The sequence below is a fragment of the Oncorhynchus nerka genome, linkage group LG16, assembly GCF_034236695.1.
Source record: "Oncorhynchus nerka isolate Pitt River linkage group LG16, Oner_Uvic_2.0, whole genome shotgun sequence".
Lineage (NCBI taxonomy): Eukaryota > Metazoa > Chordata > Actinopteri > Salmoniformes > Salmonidae > Oncorhynchus > Oncorhynchus nerka.
The window spans coordinates 39,232,785-39,252,474 of NC_088411.1; the positions used below are offsets into that span (position 1 = coordinate 39,232,785).

Sequence of the window (19,690 nt, forward strand, 5' to 3'; positions counted from 1 at the left end):
CCCCATGCAAAGTGAGGTCCATACTGAAATGGTTTGTCAAGATCGGTGTGGAAGAACATGACTGGCCTGCACAGAGCCCTGACCTCAACCCCACCGAACATCTTTGGGATGAATTGGAACGCGGACTGCAAGCCAGGCCTAATTGCCAGGCCTAATTTCCAGGCCTAATTGCCAGGCCTAATTTCCAGGCCCAATTGCCCAACATCAGTGCCCGACCTCAATAATGTTCTTGTGGCTGAATGGAAGCAAGTACCCCCTGCAATGTTCCAGAAGAGTGGAGGCTGTTATAGCAGCAAAAGGGGCAGGGACCAACTCCATATTAATGGAAGGAGATGTTCAACTAGCGGGTGTCCACATACTTTTGGTCATGTGGAACATAAGACTTCCTGATTTACACATGACATTGTACTGTAGGACTGGGCTGCCATCCAGACACAGGTACCGTGGTCCCCTTTTTCTTCACGTAGAGACGTCAGATGATAGAGCGGTGTATGTTGTAGTCAAGATAAACAAATAAAGAATTCCTGATCTTGCCGGATGTAATTACCTACCACTCGTAGAGAAGAGAGCGTTCCACAGGATATGCATCTGCAGCGGAGCACATTGGAAAAAGCTCCTTCCTGTTAGCCAATCTGTGTGTCTGGAATGTGGTTCTGTTTTTCCAATCGTTCCCTCTACCGCTTTCTCCATAGCCCCCTTTTTCCGTTCCCACCACCCCCTTCTCCATCTCAGTACCCAGTACCCCCCACCCCCCACCTCCTTAACCCTTAAACTCTCACCCCAATCTGACCTTCTCATGTTGTACCTGTGTTCCCAGGGTGATGTGTGGATCTGTATGGAGCTGATGGACACCTCTCTGGATAAGTTCTATAAGCAGGTGATAGAAAAAGGCAAGACCATCCCTGAAGATATCCTGGGAAAGATGGCCGTCTCGGTGAGTAGGACTACTTCCTCACTTCCTTTCCTCGTGTAAATAGGACTAACTATGTCACATCATTCAGCCTAGAGACCAAGCGGAATATTACATGTGTTCTGTAGGACTGGGTTTCCGTTAGCCGGTAATCGCCGGCTTTGGGACAATTTTTTTAAATAAATGAAAAGCTGAACAATAAAATTGTAGCCCGGCCAAATTGTCCAGCTGCTGAGGAGAGAGAGAACGTGAGAGAGGAGCCTTGGCCTAGGCTACTGTTGATCATGAAGATGGAGGCCTTTTTAATTTAAAGTATAACAAAAAGTATTAAAATAAAAGTTACCATATGCCTACAGTGAAAAGCCTACAAGGCAGGGCTCCAGACTGTGACCATTTTAGTCGCAGATGGGGAGAGGATGTTCTCAGCTTTCTGTAGGTACATTTTCATTAACCTATTGGATACGGGGGTCACTAGCCTTTAAGGTAATTGCTGCAATATAGCCTGTTCAGGTTTAAACCAATTCACAAGTCTTCCGTTTCATTCTGTTGAGCCATTTTCTGTGGCCAAATGAAGTTCCAACTGTAATGTTATGTTTGACACAGTATAATATCCTGCTCATTTTCCCTATAAACAATTGCTTGACTTAACGCTTCTTACTTTTGATATTATCCTAATAAAGTTAAGGTTTGGTGTGGCTATTATACTGCAGGCCTATGATACAAAGGCAATGCACACCGGCCCGCAAACTGACAGGTGAACTTGAGGAAGTGCCGGATTTACTCCTATAAATCTAACAATATAATTCTCATCTTTATAAAAAAATATTCTAATTGAAAATGAATGAATTAGCCTCCTGTAAACTTACACAAGTATTCACCCCACTTAGACTTTTCCACATTTTATTGTGTAAATTAAATGTTAAAAATACCAAATTATACTTTTCAATTCCAGGTTCTAACACAATATATACTTAAAACCTGCAAATATTTTTGACACCAAAGTGAATTTAAAAAAAAGTGTTGGTTGCATTAGTGTTCGGCCCCCTGATTCAATACTTGGTAGAAGCACCTTTGGCAGTGATTACAGCTGTGAGTCTTTGGGTACGTCTATCAGCTTTGCACATCTGGATACTGCAATATTTGGTCTATTCTTAACAAAATTGCTCAAGCTCGGTTTAGTTGGATGGGCACCTTTGGTGAACAGCAATTTGTCAGATTCTCAATTGGATTGAGGTTTGGGCATTGACTGAGCTATTCAAAGACATTCAGGTTGTTGTTTTTAAACCATTGCAGTGTAGCTTTGGCTGTGTGTTTAGGGTCATTGTTCTGCTAGAAGGTGAACCTCCGCCTCAGTCGCAGGTCTCTTGCTGGACGGGGAACCTCCGCCACAGTCGCAGGCCTCTTGCAGACTGAAACAGATTTTCCTCTAGAATTTCCCTGGATTTGCCCTCAAACCTGATCAGTTTCCCAGTCCCTGCCGATGAAAAGCATCCCCATAACATGATGCTGCCACCACGCTTCACCATGGGGATGGTGCTCAGGGCGATAAGCAGTCTTGGCTTTGACCAGAGAACTTTTTTCCACATGTCTTTTGTCAAAAAAATATATTTTTTTACAGCTTTATTCTCACTCTTCTAAAAAGCCCAGGTAATAGTTGTCCCATGTACAGTTTTCCCCCATCTCAGCTGTGGATCTCTCCAGCTCCTTCAGAGTTGCCTCTTGGTTGTTCCTCTGACGAATGCCCTCCTTACCCGGTCACTGAGTTTTGGTGCAGGGCCTTCTCTAGGCAGAGTCACAGTTGTGCCATATTCTTTCCATTTTTTAAATAATGGATTTAACGGTGTGGATGTTCAAAGTTTGGGATATATATTTTTTTATTACCCGACCCTGATTGGTGCTTCTCCAGAACTTCTGACATGTTTTGAGCTTCATGCTGATTCGGTTCTCTAACACACAGGTGTTTTTAATGAGATCATGTGACTAACTGCACACAGGTGGACTCCATTCAACTAATTATTTGACTTCTGAAGGCAATTGGTTGCACCCGAGCTTATTTATGGTGTCACAGCAAAGGAGGTGAACACTTATGCAGACACAGCCTATCTGATAAAGAAATTAATGTTGGTGTCGTGGCATAGCTCTCTCCCTGTCTGGGGTAGGCCTAAGCTTTTTAAATATACAGTACCAGTCAAAAGTCTGGACACCTACTCAAGCAAAGGTTTTTATTTTAACTTTTCTACATTTTAGAATAATAGAAGACATCAACTATGTAGTAACCAAAAGTGTTAATCAAAAATATTTTATATTTGAGATTCTTCAAAGTAGCCACCCTTTGCCTTGATGACAGTTATACATTCTCTAAACCAGCTTCACCGGAAATGCTTTTTTTCAACAGTCTTGAAGGAGTTCGCACATATGCTGTGCACTTGTTGGCTGCTTTTCCGTCACTCTGCGGTTCAACTCATCTCAATTTGGTTGAGGTCAGGTCATCTGATGCAGCACTCCATCACTCTCCTTCTTGGTCAAGTAGCCCCTTTACAGCCTGGAGGTGTGTTGGGTCATTGTCCTGTTGATAAACAAATTATAGTCCCTCTAACACGGAACCCAAACTGGCTGTGTGCCATCGTGCATATATTTATTTAGTCCCCCACCACCAAACGCGATCACAACATGCAGGTTAAAATATCAAAACAAAATAAATTATATTAACCTGTCTGGGAAAGCAGAACCCCTCGCCAACAGCCAATGAAGTTGCAGTGCGCCAAATTCAATCAACAGAAATCTCATAATTCTAATTTCTCAAACATACAAGTATTAGACACCATTTTAAAGAAACTTCTCGTTAATCCAACCACAGTGTCCGATTTCAAAAATACTTTTCGGCGAAAGCAGAACATATTATGTTAGCTCAGCAACTAGTCACAGAAAGCATACAGCGATATTCCAAACAAAGAGACGAGTCACAAAAAGCAGAAATAGAGATAAAGAATATCAAAGGTTAGTGATTCATTTTATCAGATGACATTCCCGGGACAACATGTTACACAATACATGTATGTTTTATTGGATCAGGTTCATGTTTATATCCAAAAACCTCAGTTTACATTTGGCTTTGCCTCCAAAACATCCCGTGAATTTGCACAGAGCCACATCAATTTACAGAAATACTCATAATAAACATTGATAAAAAAGGTACAAGTGTTATTCACAGAATTAAAGATATACTTCTCCTTAATGCAACCGCTGTGTCAGATTTCAAAAACACTTTACGGAAAAAGCAAACCATGCAATAATCTGAGTACGGCGCTCAGACAACAAATCAAGCCAAACAGATATCCGCCATGTTGGTGTCAGAAATAGCATTTTAAATATTCACTTACCTTTGATCTTCATCAGAATGCACTCCCAGGAATCCCAGTTCCACAATAAATGTTTGATTTGTTAGCTAAAGTTCACCTCCTTTTTGTTTGCGCGTTTAGCACAGTCATCCAAATTCATGACGCGCTAGGTGCAGACGAAACGTCAAAAAGTTCCGTTACAGTCCGTAGAAACATGTCAAACGAAGTATAGAATCAATCTTTAGGATGTTTTTAACATAAATCTTCATTAATGTTCCAACCGGAGAATTCCTTTGTCTTCAGAAACGCAATGGAACTCAAGCTACCTCTCACGTGAACGTGCGTGGTCAGCTCATCGGAGAGACCTTACTCAATCCTCTCTCATTCACCCCCACTTCACAGTAGAAGCATCAAACAAGGTTCCAAAGACTGTCATCTAGTGGAAGCCTTAGGAAGTGCAATATGACCTCATAGACACTGTATTCGATAGGCCAAGAGTTGAAAAACTACAAACCTCAGATTTCCCACTTCCTGGTTGGATTTTTCTCAGGTTTTCACCTGCCATATGCGTTCTGTTATACTCACAGATAGTTTTAGAAACGTGTGTTTTCTATCCAAATCTACTAATAATATGCATATATTAGCAACTGGGACTGAGTAGCAAGCATTTTACTCTGGGCATGCTTTTCATCCAAATGTGAAAATGCTGCCCCCTATCCCGAACAGGTTAATTTGGGGACAGGTCAAAAAGCATTGAACATTTATGGCAATTTAGCTAGCTAAGTAGCTTGCACTTGTTAGCTAATTTGTCCTTTTTAGCTAGCTTGCTGTTGCTAGCTAATTTGTCCTGTTTAGCTAGCTTGCTGTTGCTAGCTAATTTGTCCTGTTTAGCTAGCTTGCTGTTGTTAGCTAATTTGTCCTTTTTAGCTAGCTTGCTGTTGCTAGCTAATTTGTCCTGGGATATAAACAGTTATTTTACTTGAAATGCAGAAGGTCTTCTACGCCGCCAATTAATCCACACAAAACGGTTCATCTTTCAATCACCCACGTGGGTATAACCAATGAGGAGATGGCACGTGGGTACCTGCTTCTATAAACCAATAAGGAGATGGAAGAGGCAGAACTTGGAGCGCGATCTGCGTCAGAAATAGAACTGACATCTATTTTAGCCCATGGCAACGCAGACGTCGTTGGCGCGCGCAATAATTGAATAACAGATTTCTGAATTTATTTTGCAGCGCAGTCAACCTGTATGCCCAAACCAGATGGGATGGCGTATCGCTGCAAAATGTTGTATCTGGTTAAGTGTGCCTTGAATTCTAAATAAAGTAGACGGTTTGGGGGTACTTTGCTGGTGACACTATCACACCTCCTCCATAATTCAGTGGGAGCCACACATGCAGAGATCATCCGTTCACCTACTCTGTGTCTCAAAGACACGGCGGTTGGAACCAAAAATCTCAAATTTGGTCTCAACAGACCAAAGAACAGATTTCCACCGGTCTAATGTCCATTGTACGTGTTTCTTGGCCCAAGCAAGTCTCTTATCTGTTACGTACCCCTCTTGGAGGAGGGAACGCAACACTCTGCTACAGCTCAACTCCCCGAGGAGTGCAAAAATAGGAGAGAAAAATACAATTTACAGGGAATGTATTATTCCTTAACACAGTAATGTGGGGAAAAGGGGCTGGACGGAACCAAAGGAAAAGTAGTAAAAGTTAAGTGTCCCCTCTCCTACCTTACCTGCCTTCCCTTCTTACCTAACCTTTAGCACCAACTGGTGCGCTAACCAAAATACAGGGTGGTCCGCCCAGGTCTTACCTAGTGTGCAGAGACAGATTCAATACTACTGGTTATGTACGCCCGCAGGCCTCTTGCCTAAACACTTCCAAGGTGCGTTCCCCTTCCCCCCCGGGAACAAATGAAACAGAATAATTACCAATACTTTAAGTGAACAATTTCAACAACCAAAAACACTAAGTCATATTGGCAGACACATACCTCTGATGGAGCGGCTACAAAATAATATCAACAAAACTTGTACTGACCGCCACAACAACCAACACAGGACATAAAACAACGCTCTCCTCCCTGAGGGAAGAACACTGGCTTTTATCAAGCTGGAGAAGGAGTTGGTCATTGAAGAGACAGCTGTTTCCCCTGACGAGAGGGAGGGGTCAGAGCTCCAATTAGCAACAGGGCCGACCAATCAGCTGCTTTAGGATTCCAGGAAGCCATTTCCTGAAATACACACACATACAAACCCACAACGCAGAAACTGGGGAGCGTAACAGTGTCTTTTAGTAGTGGTTACTTTGCAGCAATTCAACCATGAAGGCCTGATTCATGCAGTCTCCTCTGAACAGTTGATGTTGAGATGTATCTGTTACTTGAACTCTGTGAAGCATTTATTTGGGCTGCAATTTCTGAGACTGGTAACTCAGAAATCTGCAGCAGAGGTAACTCTGGGTCTTCCTTTCCTGTGGCGGGCCTCATGAAAGCCAGTTTCATCATAATATGAACTTGAAACTTTTAACTTTTTTTTATTTTCCGCATTGACTGACCTTCATGTCGCTTCTTTTTGTTTATTTGAGCTATTTTTCCATAATATGGACTTGGTCTTTTACCAAATACGGCCGGCTATCTTCTGTATACCACCCCTACCTTGTCACAACACAACTGATTGGCTCAAACACGTTAAGAAGTAAAGCAATTCCACATATTAACTTTTAACAAGGCACACCTGTTAATTGAAATGCATTCCAGGTGACTACCTCATGAAGTTGGTTGAGAGAATGCCAAGTGTGAAAAGCTGTCAAGGCAAAGGGTGGCTACTTTGAATAATCTTAAATATAAAATATGTAGATTTTTTTTATTACTACATGATTCTGTGTGTTATTTCATCGTTTTGATGTCTTCTATTATTCTACAATGTAGAAAGTAGTAGAAATAAAGAAAAACCCTAGAATGAGTAGGTGTGTCCAAATTTGTCTGGTACTGTATATATTAATATAATACATTGGAGGCCTATGTCAAATATTGACTGGCTCTCATCAAGCTGCCCACTCAAGAAAAAACTTCAAACTGTAACCAGTGCCTGCAACCTGGTTCAGGTGGTCAGCCAACCTACCAGGGTATTTACAAACAGCACAGGAATGAAATCATCAACATGTATTGATCACCTCTTTACTGCAGAAATGTGCTTTAAAGCAATATCCAAATCCATAGGATGTAATGATCACAATATAGTAGCCATATCTAGGAAAACCAAAGTTCCGAAGGCTGGGCCTAATATAGTGTCTAAGAGGTCAGGCTGGGCCTAATATAGTGTCTAAGAGGTCAGGCTGGGCCTAATATAGTGTCTAAGAGGTCATACATTATGTTTTGTAGTGATTTATATGTTGTTGATGTAAAGAATATTTGCTGGTCTGTGGTGTGTAATGAGGAGCAACCAGACGCTGCACTTGACACATTTATGAAATTGCTTATTCCAGTTACTAATAAGCAGCACCAATTAAGAAAATGATTGTAAAAACTGTTAAATCCCCTTGGATTGTTAAGGAATTGAAAAATGTGTATGGTTGAGAGGGATGAGGCAAAAAGTATGGCATATAAGACTGGTAGCCCAACTGGGAGCCCAACTGGCAAACTGCAAATTAAGAAATCATGTCACTAAAGCTAAATAAAAATAAACTATACAATGAAACAAAGATAAATGATATCAAGACTGGTAGTTAAAAGCTTTGGAGCACCTTAAATGAAATTCTGGGGATAAAAGCAAACTCGGCGCCATCATTCATTGAATCAGATGGCTCATTTATCACAAAGCCCACTAATATTGCCAGCTACTTTCATGACTTTTTCATTGGTACGATAAGCAAACATATCGATGGCATGCCAACAACAGACACTGACACTACACATCCAAGTATATCTGACCAAATGATGGAAGACAAGAATTGTACTTTTGAATTCCTTGAAGTCAGTGTGGAAAAGGTGAAAACAAATATTGCTGTCTATCAACAATAAGCCACTGGGGTCTGACAATCTTGATGGAAAATTACAGAGGATCATAGCAGACAATATTGCCACTCCTATTTGCCATATCTTCAATTTAAGCCTACTAGAAAGTGTGTGCCCTCAGGCCTGGAAGGAAGCTTAAGTCCACTACCCAAGAATAGTAAAGCCCCCTTTACAGGCTCAAATAACCGACCAATCAGCCTTTTACCAACCCTTAGTAAACTTCTGGAAAGAATTTGCACGTCACTTACTCAAATTACTGATGATTGGCTGAGAGAAATTGACGATACAAAGAGTGTGGGGGCTGTCTTGTTAGATTTCAGTGCAGCTTTTGACATTATTGATCATGCTGGAAAAACGTATGTGTATTGGCTTTACCCCCCTGCTATGATGTGGATAAAGAGTTACTTGTATAATAGAACAGAAAGGGTATTCTTTTAATGGAAACCTCTCAAACATAATCCAGGCAAACCAGGAATTCCCCAGGGTAGCTGTTTAGGCCCCTTGCTTTTCTCAGTCTTTACTAACAACATGCCACTGGCTTTGAGTAAGGCCAGTGTGTAAGGTATGCAGATGACTCAACACTATACACATCAGTTACTACAGCAACTGAAATGACTGCAACACTTAACAAAGAGAGTTTCGGGAAAGGGTAGCAAGGAATAAGTTAGTCCTAAATATTTCCAAAACTAAAAGCATTGTATTTGGTACAAATCATCCACTAAACACTAAACCTCAAATGCATCTTGTAGTGAATAATGTGCAAATTGAGCAAGTTGAGGTGACTAAACTGCTTGGAGTAACCCTGGATTGTAAACTGTCAGGGTCAAAACATATTGATGCAGTAGTAGCTAAAATGGGGAGAAGTCTGTCCATAATAAAGCGTTGCTCTGCCTTAACAACACTTTCAACATGGCAGGTCCTACAGGCCCTGGTATTGTCGCACCTGGACTACTGTTCGGTCGTGTGGTCAGGTGCCACAAAGAGGGACTAGGGAAAATTGCAGTTGGCTCAGAACAGGGCAGCACGGCTGGCCCTTAAAAGTACACAGAGAGCTAACATTAATGACATGCATGTGATTCTATCATGGCTCAAAGTGGAAGAGAGATTGACTTCCTCATTACTTGTTTTTGTAAGAGGTGTTGACAAGCTGAAGGTATGTTTTAAAATACTACCACACAGCTCGGACACCCATGCATACCCCACAAGACATGCCACAAGAGGTCTCTTTACAGTCCCCAAGTCCAGAACTGACTATGGGAGGTGCACAGTACTACATAGAGCCATGACTACATGGAACTCCATTCCCCATCAGGTAACTGATGCCAGCAGTAAAATCAGATTTAAAAAGCAGGTAAAAATACACCTTATGGAACGGCGGGGACTGTGAAGTAGCACAAACATAGACACATGCATACACACACATGATAACATACGCACTATATACACACGTACACATGGATTTTGCATTGTAGATATGTGGTAGTTGTCACGGTCTTCCTCCTCTTCATCTGAAGAGGAGAGGCGAGAAGGATCAGAGGACCAATAGGCGACGTGGTATGTGTTCATAGTGAATTTTAATAAAGAGAACACTGCAACACTGTACAAAAGAGTAACCAAAAACAATAAACCAATGACGACCGTGAAGCTACAACTGAGACCTGTGCTGACACAAGCCACTAACATAGACAATCACCCACAAACAAACAGCGCAACCCAGGCTACCTAAGTATGATTCTCAATCAGAGACAACTAATGACACCTGCCTCTGATTGAGAACCATACTAGGCCGGAACATAGAAATCCCAAATCATAGAAAATCAAACATAGACTGCCCACCCAACTCACGCCCTGACCATAGTAAATAAATACAAAACAAAGGAAATAAAGGTCAGAACGTGACAGTAGTGAAGTATGGGCATGAGGGCACACACTTAGCGTGCTGTGAATTCTGTAATGAATGTATTGTAATGTTTTAAAAAATTGTATAACTGCCTTAATTTTCACGGACCCAACTAAGAGTAGCTGCTGCCTTGGAGGCAGCTAATGGGGATCCATAATAAATACAAATAGGCCTATGCATGCAATGCCCTGATGCGTTTAGTGCTCAAATCTCCGACAATAGGCTATAAAGTTTTGCATATGCTGCAGATTTAAAAACACAAAGAATAGTGTTTTTGTAATTAGTTATAGGCTATTTTTAAGGACACGTAAATGTGGCTCATTTGGCCAATATCCCTTGTTTATTGATGGTGGGGGTTTTTGTTGGTGGACGGCCTAATGGATTACTTACCCAGTGCATATGGATGTCCGATAAATTGAAAAATCTTCCGGTCACTTGTCTGACGCCAAATTTTCCTAACAGAAAAATATTCCTGCTTTCAGAAGGTATTCACACCCCTTGACTTTTTCCACATTTTGTTGTTACAGCCTGAATTTAAAATGGATACATTTTAGATTTTTTTGTTGTTGTCACTAACCTAAACATATAATACCCCATAATGTCAAAGTGTAATTATGATATTCAGAATTTTTACAAATGAAAAGCTGAAATGTATTCATTCGATAAGCATTCAACCTCTTTGTTATGGTGATGCCTAAATAAGTTCAGGAGTAAAAATGTGCTTAACATATCACATAATAAGTTGCATGGACTCATTGTGTGTTGAGTTGAGTTTATTTTATTTTATTTTTACAGGGACAGTGCACATTAATCAACTCTTCAGTAAAAGTGCCGGTTTTAGCCAGCCGGCTAATTTTCAACCGCAATCCCTGGGCAGGTTATTTAAAACAATAATAATGTTCAATAATAGTGTTAACATGATTTTTGAATGACCAACCCATCTCTGTACCCCACATACACAATTCTATGTATGGCCCTTTGTCAATGTGTAGTCCCTCTATGTAGGCCCTAATCAATGGATTTCACATGAGTGGGAATACAGATATGCATATGTTCGTGACAGATACATAAAATAAAAAAAGGTTTCGGCGTGAATCAGAAAACTAGTCGACATCAGGTGTGACCATCATTTGCCTCATGCAGTGCGACACATCTCCTTCGCATAGAGTTGATAAGGCTATTGTGGCCTGTGGAATGTTGTCCACTCCTCTTCAATGACTGTGCGAAGTTACTGGACATTGGCGTGAACTGGAACATGCTATCGTACACGTCTATCCAGAGCATCCCAAACATGCTCAATGGGTGACGTGTGCAGGCCATGGAAGAACTGGGACATTTTCAGCTTCCAGGAATTGATCCTTGCGACATGGGGCCGTGCATTATCATGGAGAAACATGAGGTGATGAATGGCACGACAATCTCATTAAAATGTCCATCACTGAAATGCAATTGTGTTCATGGTCCTTAACTTATTCCTGCCCATACCATAACCCCACCACTACTATGGAGCACTCTGTTCCCAACATTGACATCAGTATTCCGCTCACCCACACAACAGCTTCCCGGTACAGTTGAAACCGGGATTCGGCTGTGAAGAGCACACTTCTCCAGTATGCCAGTGGCCATCGAAGGTGAGCATTTGCCCACTGAAGTCGGTTACGACGCCAAACTGCAGTCTGGTCAAGACCCTGGTGAGGACGACAAGCACGCAGATGAGCTTCCCTGAGACTGTTTCTGACAGTTTGTGCAGAATTGATTTGGTTGTGCAAACCCACAGTTTCATCAGCTGTCTGGGTGGCTGGTCTCAGACGATCCCGCAGGTGACAAAGCCGGTTGTGGAGGTCCTGGGCTGGCACGGTTACAAGTGGTCTGTGGTTGTGAGGCAGGTTGGATGTACTGTCAAATTCTCTAAAATGACATTGGAGGTGGCTTATGGTAGTGAAATGAACATTAAATTATCTGGCAACAGCTCTGGTGGACATTCCTGTAGTCAGCATGCCAATTGCACGTTCCCTCAAAACTTGAGACATCTGTGGCATTGTGTTGTTTGACAAAACTGCACATTTTAGAGTGGTCTTTTGTTGTCCCTAGCACAAGGTGTACCTGTGTAATGATCCTACTGTTTAATCAGCTTCTTGATATGCCACACCTGTCTGGTGGATGGATTATTTTGGCGAAGGAGAAATGCTCACCAACAGGGATGCAAAACAATTTGTGCACAACATTAGAGTGAAATAAGCTTTTTGTGCATATGAAACATTTATGGGATCTTTTATTTCAGCTCATGAAACATGGGACCAACACTTTACATGTTGTGTTTATATTTTTGTTCAGTATATTAACATATTGCCAGTCTCTCGACCAAGAGGCTATTACAATACAAAATGACTGAATTCATGCTAGATGTTTAATATAGTAAGAATGAATAAATACTAGATGCAAACCAATGGGTATGTCTGGGAAGTTAGACCTGCATTCCCCATGTTGATATCCTTCTCCAGTTGCTGATATGTCTGTTCTGTTCTAATGTTCCAACCTTGTGTTCTGTTCTAATGTTCCAACCTTGTGTTCTGTTCTAATGTTCCAACCTTGTGTTCTGTTCTAATGTTCCAACCTCCCTCGTTACAGACAGTGAAGGCTCTGGAACATCTGCACAGCAATCTGTCAGTCATCCACCGAGGTAAGAACAAGCACAGAGTTAAATAGAAGGTTTTATATACGGTATGTTATGTAAATCTCCCTCTTGGGTACACCTTACAACAGTTTGCACTAGTGTCCATCTTTTTAAATCTGGAAGCTTTAGCGGGGAACCTGCCACATCCGTTTGCGATGTAACAAAAACAACGATGTTACTTGAAACAGCATTTTACATAGCATTTTTACAGATGTGTTTTGTGGGCTGTGTTGAGCGAGACAGATACACTGCATCGTAGTTATGTTCCTGAGGCTAAGGAAATCAAGATGTTGTACAATAGGTCTGCATTGGACTAACTGACTTTCACTTCCATCTCACGCCACTCTTCTATTTCTATGTTTTGTTTTCTCTCTCTCTCTCACTCTCTCTCTCTCACTCTCTCACTCACTCTCTCTCTCACTCTCTCTCTCTCTCTCTCACACTCTCTCTCACACTCTCACTCACTCTCTCACTCTCTCTCTCACACTCAACTCAGATGTGAAGCCATCCAACATATTGATCAACACCCAGGGGCAGGTGAAGATGTGTGACTTTGGGATCAGTGGTTACCTTGTGGACTCTGTGGCCAAGACCATGGACGCAGGCTGCAAGCCCTACATGGCGGTGAGCGGTTGTGTGGGGGTGGGTGGTTGTGGGGGTGGGTGGTTGTGGGTGGGTGGTTGTGGGTGAGCGGTTGTGTGGTTGTGGGTGGTTGTGGGTGAGCGGTTGTGTGGTTGTGGGTGTGTGGGTGGGTGGTTGTGGGTGAGCGGTTGTGTGGGGGTGGGTGGTTGTGGGGGTGAGTGGTTGTGTGGGGGTGGGTGGTTGTGGGGGTGGGTGGTTGTGGGTGAGCGGTTGTGTGGGGGTGGGTGGTTGTGGGTGTGTGGGTGGGTGGTTGTGGGTGAGCGGTTGTGTGGGGGTGGGTGGTTGTGGGTGAGCGGTTGTGTGGGCGTGGGTGGTTGTGGGTGAGTGGTTGTGTGGGGGTGGGTGGTTGTGGGTGAGCGGTTGTGTGGGGGTGGGTGGTTGTGGGTGAGCGGTTGTGTGGGCGTGGGTGGTTGTGGGTGAGCGGTTGTGTGGGGGTGGGTGGTTGTGGGTGAGCGGTTGTGTGGGGGTGGGTGGTTGTGTGGGGGGTGGGTGGTTGTGGGTGAGCGGTTGTGTGTGGGTGGGTGGTTGTGGGTGTGTGGGTGGGTGGGTGGTTGTGGGTGAGCGGTTGCGTGGGTGGTTGTGGGTGAGTGGTTGTGGGGGGTGGGTGGTTGTGGGTGAGCGGTTGTGTGGGTGTGGGTGGTTGTGGGTGAGCGGTTGTGGGTGAGCGGTTGTGTGGGTGTGGGTGGTTGTGGGTGGTTGTGGGTGAGCGGTTGTGTGGGGGTGGTTGGTTGTGGGGGTGGGTGGTTGTGGGTGAGCGGTTGTGTGTGAGCGGTTGTGTGGGCGTGGGTGGTTGTGGGTGGTTGTGGGTGAGCGGTTGTGTGGGGGTGGGTGGTTGTGGGGGTGGGTGGTTGTGGGTGAGCGGTTGTGGGTGAGCGGTTGTGTGGTGGGTGGTTGTGGGTGAGCGGTTGTGTGGGGGGTGGGTGGTTGTGGGTATGCAGTGGTGAGCTACAATCCATCAAACAAGGAGCAGATGGGGCATGTGCGTCAATGCAGCATGCCGTTCAGACTTTGTGGCTGTGATCTTATCTAGTGGGAACTCGTTAGCATGGCAGGTTTTGGTACCTTCTTGCCGTGGGCTAAAAACGAAAGAGAAAATCAAACCTGCTTGCTCTAATTGTGTATTACCTCGTCTGTTCTCCTTTCTGTTTTGTCAACTTTTCTGCATGGGCTCTGAAGTAGGCTACGGCAGTTTTTGTAATTTTTTCCACCTTGACTTAGTGCTAGCGCGCTAGCTGACGGACATCTGGAATCTATCAATTTTGGGTTTCCCCGACTCCATCGGCCCGGCGAGGCGCCCTCCTCCTCCTCGCTTTGGTAGCTACCTCAGCCTGTACTTTTTTTAAAGTTTTACCAGAATGGGCCCCAGCCATCAATCTGTTAGTCTGCTCTACATTTTTGTTACATTTTAGTTCGCTATCTCTCTTTGCTCCTAATCTGCGGTTATGTTTTAGTTGTGTTCTAGCTGGTCTTCAGTAGTTGGGCTCTAGCTTGCCGACCATAACCATGGTTGTTGGCTAGGCTGGCTAGGCTAATAGCTAGTTGGCTAAATAGCTGACGTTAGCTGGCTGGCTAGCTTGCTGCATATAGCTAACATTCTTTGATAACTGGTTAGATGGTGTTATCTATTTTCAAAACGTTGGTTTTCTTTAATGCAGCTGTAAGCTAGGTGTTGATAGCAACTGGCTGACTCATGCACAGCTAGTAGGGCTAACGTTAGCAGGCTAGTTGGCTAGCCACCTTGCCAGTCGATTTGTATTGATACATTCATAAAGTATTTGCTTCTAAGTTGTCTGAAAATTAAACTAAAACCAGTAGTCATCAGTGGAAACGATTTGGTTTAATTTGAAGATGTACATTTGAAGATATTTCTGCTGGAGTTTACATCATAGGGAATAGGCTGGCTTGCCGGTCCTCCATATTACATCACACCCCGGAAAAACATTTTCCTTCAGCATGCTTCAGAATTCGGATAGGTTTTGCTTCCCGAGAGGCGCAGCGGTCTAAGGCACTGCATCGCAGTGCTTGAGGCGCCACTACAGATCCTGGTTCTATCCCGGGCTGTGTCGCAGCTGGCCGCAACTGGGAGACCCATGAGGCGGTGCACAATTGGCCCAGCGTCGTCCCGGTTAGGGGAGGGTTTGGCCGGCCGGGATGTCCTCTTCCCATCGCGCTCTAGTGGCTGAGACGGTCGCCAGTTGTGCCGTGTTTCCTCCGACACATTGGTGCACCTGACTTCCGGGTTTAGCGAGTAGCGTGTCAAGAAGCAGTGCGGCTTGACGGGCTCGTGTTTCTGAGGATGCACGGCTCTCGACCTTCGCCTCACCCGAGTCTGTACGGGAATTGCAGCGATGGGACAAGACTGTAACTACCAATTGGATATTACGAAATTGGGGAGAAAAAAGGGGTTTAAAGTATAGAAAAAAATAGAAAAGAGAGGTAACTTTGCATTGGGCCTTTTTGATGTGTTTACTAATGCAAATCCATATGGCACACGTGGTAACGTTTATGCCAGCTACCCTTTTAATAACCTCCAGTGTGCCCAAACAGTGTGTCCACGGGGCCATTTGATTGACTGAGGCAGTCTTTTAGTGCCATGGTAACGCTCAGAGAACAGACCGGGCTGTGTGTGTTCAAGAGGTACAGATGACGGAGGAGGTTGGGTCGTCTAGGACAACTGTCAGTTAGCGACGCTAAAGTGGTGTGTGTGTGTGTGTGTGTGTGTGTGTGTGTGTGTGTGTGTGTCATTCTGTCCCCTAGCCGGAGAGGATCAACCCAGAGACTAATCAGAAAGGCTACAATGTCAAGTCTGACATTTGGAGTTTAGGAATCACAATGGTGAGTCTCTATTTTATATCACTTTTTATTATTAATATTTATTCAGATTTAATTTATTATAACAAAATTGTTATGTGATTATTACACTAGTAGGTCTATTTAAAAAAAAATCTACATTAAACTAGCAACCTCTGATACCGTAAGGTCAGGTACAGTAACTACAGATAAATAATAGTATTTTATTTTTCCTGAAGGATGTCTTCACTATATAACCAGTACGTCATTGCCAGTAATAGCCTTAAGTGAGCAGATAAGAGTTATATTGAATTGAAATGCATTGCTGTTCATATAGAACAGGTTCTTCATGTTCAAGAAAAAGCCCTGCCTTCTCTGTGAGACACGATGACACACTACGGCTCTGCTCTAGACTAACTGGTGTCTAGACATTTTATTAGGAGAGTTGTTACATATTCCTAGCTCTCATTTGCACGTCCTGAACTGTGTCACACCCAAAGAACAGTTTTGGTTTTTAAAATAAATGTGATGGTCCTCCCCAACTGCATATGGTAGTTTTCAGTAATGTAACACTGTCCAGGGTCATAAACCACCCAATTGCACACTTTTATGTACATCATATTTCCATTTTCTGCATTTTATGTACAGTAATACAATGGTGCCTGACCTCTATTCCCTGTCATATCTTGTGCCCTGTGATATCCTGTGCCCCCTTCTTCAGATTGAACTGGCCATCCTGCGGTTCCCCTATGACTCCTGGGGCACGCCCTTCCAGCAGCTGAAGCAGGTGGTGGAGGAACCATCGCCCCAGCTCCCTGCTGACCAGTTCTCCCCTGAGTTGGTTGACTTCACCTCCCTGTGGTATGTTCTCCTCTCCCTGTAAAGCTAGTCTGGTTCTATATCTGTTATGGCTGTCTTTCCAACCTGTACATCATCTAGTCCCTCCAGGCTACCTGTACATCACCTAGTCCCTCCAGGCTACCTGTACATCATCTAGTCCCTCCAGGCTACCTGTACATCATCTAGTCCCTCCAGGCTACCTGTACATCATCTAGTCCCTCCAGGCTACCTGTACATCATCTAGTCCCTCCAGGCTACCTGTACATCACCTAGTCCCTCCAGGCTACCTGTTCATCACCTAGTCCCTCCAGGCTACCTGTACATCACCTAGTCCCTCCAGGCTACCTGTTCATCATCTAGTCCCTCCAGGCTACCTGTTCATCACCTAGTCCCTCCAGGCTACCTGTTTACATTTACATTTACATTTAAGTCATTTAGCAGACGCTCTTATCCAGAGCGACTTACAAATTGGTGCTTTCACCTTATGACATCCAGTGGAACAGCCACTTTACAATAGTGCATCTAAGTCTTTTAAGGGGGGTGAGAAGGATTACTTTATCCTATCCTAGGTATTCCTTAAAGAGGTGGGGTTTCAGGTGTCTCCGGAAGGTGGTGATTGACTCCGCTGTCCTGGCGTCGTGAGGGAGTTTGTTCCACCATTGGGGGGCCAGAGCAGCGAACAGTTTTGACTGGGCTGAGCGGGAACTGTACTTCCTCAGTGGTAGGGAGGCGAGCAGGCCAGAGGTGGATGAACGCAGTGCCCTTGTTTGGGTGTAGGGCCTGATCAGAGCCTGGAGGTACTGAGGTGCCGTTCCCCTCACAGCTCCGTAGGCAAGCACCATGGTCTTGTAGCGGATGCGAGCTTCAACTGGAAGCCAGTGGAGAGAGCGGAGGAGCGGGGTGACGTGAGAGAACTTGGGAAGGTTGAACACCAGACGGGCTGCGGCGTTCTGGATGAGTTGTAGGGGTTTAATGGCACAGGCAGGGAGCCCAGCCAACAGCGAGTTGCAGTAATCCAGACGGGAGATGACAAGTGCCTGGATTAGGACCTGCGCCGCTTCCTGTGTGAGGCAGGGTCGTATTCTGCGGATGTTGTAGAGCATGAACCTACAGGAACGGGCCACCGCGTTGATGTTAGTTGAGAACGACAGGGTGTTGTCCAGGATCACGCCAAGGTTCTTAGCGCTCTGGGAGGAGGACACGATGGAGTTGTCAACCGTGATGGCAAGATCATGGAACGGGCAGTCCTTCCACGGGAGGAAGAGCAGCTCCGTCTTGCCGAGGTTCAGCTTGAGGTGGTGATCCGTCATCCACACTGATATGTCTGCCAGACATGCAGAGATGCGATTCGCCACCTGGTCATCAGAGGGGGGAAAGGAGAAGATTAATTGTGTGTCGTCTGCATAGCAATGATAGGAGAGACCATGTGAGGCTATGACCGAGCCAAGTGACTTGGTGTATATCGAGAATAGGAGAGGGCCTAGAACAGAGCCCTGGGGGACACCAGTGGTGAGAGCGCGTGGGAGGAGACAGATTCTCGCCACGCCACCTGGTGGAGCGACCTGTCAGGTAGGACGCAATCCAAGCATGGGCCGCGCCGGAGATGCCCAACTGGAGAGGTGGAGAGGAGGATCTGATGGTTCACAGTATCGAAGGCAGCCGATAGGTCTAGAAGGATGAGAGCAGAGGAGAGAGAGTTAGCTTTAGCAGTGCGGAGCGCCTCCGTGATACAGAGAAGAGCAGTCTCAGTTGAATGACTAGTCTTGAAACCTGACTGATTTGGATCAAGAAGGTCATTCTGAGAGAGATAGCGGGAGAGCTGGCCAAGGACGGCACGTTCAAGAGTTTTGGAGAGAAAAGAAAGAAGGGATACTGGTCTGTAGTTGTTGACATCGGAGGGATCGAGTGTAGGTTTTTTCAGAAGGGGTGCAACTCTCGCTCTCTTGAAGACGGAAGGGACGTAGCCAGCGGTCAGGGATGAGTTGATGAGCGAGGTGAGGTAAGGGAGAAGGTCACCGGAAATGGTCTGGAGAAGAGAGGAGGGGATAGGGTCAAGCGGGCAGGTTGTTGGGCGGCCGGCCGTCACAAGACGCGAGATTTCATCTGGAGAGAGAGGGGAGAAAGAGGTCAGAGCACAGGGTAGGGCAGTGTGAGCAGAACCAGCGGTGTCGTTTGACTTAGCAAACGAGGATCGGATGTCGTCGACCTTCTTTTCAAAATGGTTGACGAAGTCATCTGCAGAGAGGGAGGAGGGGGGGGATTCAGGAGGGAGGAGAAGGTTGCAAAGAGCTTCCTAGGGTTAGAGGCAGATGCTTGGAATTTAGAGTGGTAGAAAGTGGCTTTAGCAGCAGAGAGAGAAGAGGAAAATGTAGAGAGGAGGGAGTGAAAGGATGTCAGGTCCGCAGGGAGGCGAGTTTTCCTCCATTTCCGCTCGGCTGCCCGGAGCCCTGTTCTGTGAGCTCGCAATGAGTCGTCGAGCCACGGAGCGGGAGGGGAGGACCGAGCCGGCCTGGAGGATAGGGGACATAGAGAGTCAAAGGATGCAGAAAGGGAGGAGAGGAGGGTTGAGGAGG

The 19,690-nt window shown here is 44.8% G+C and overlaps 1 protein-coding gene across 1 annotated transcript in view; it reads left to right on the forward strand.

Moving 5' to 3' along the window:
• The window catches only part of LOC115118936 (dual specificity mitogen-activated protein kinase kinase 6), a 59,153-nt gene that overhangs the window by 31,175 nt on the left and 8,288 nt on the right, over positions 1-19,690 (forward strand). Inside the window, exons 6-10 of the mRNA XM_065002669.1 lie at positions 818-934; positions 12,800-12,851; positions 13,342-13,469; positions 16,245-16,322; positions 16,999-17,138. Coding sequence (XP_064858741.1) covers positions 818-934; positions 12,800-12,851; positions 13,342-13,469; positions 16,245-16,322; positions 16,999-17,138 — 515 coding nt within the window. The remainder of the gene's footprint in view (positions 1-817; positions 935-12,799; positions 12,852-13,341; positions 13,470-16,244; positions 16,323-16,998; positions 17,139-19,690) is intronic.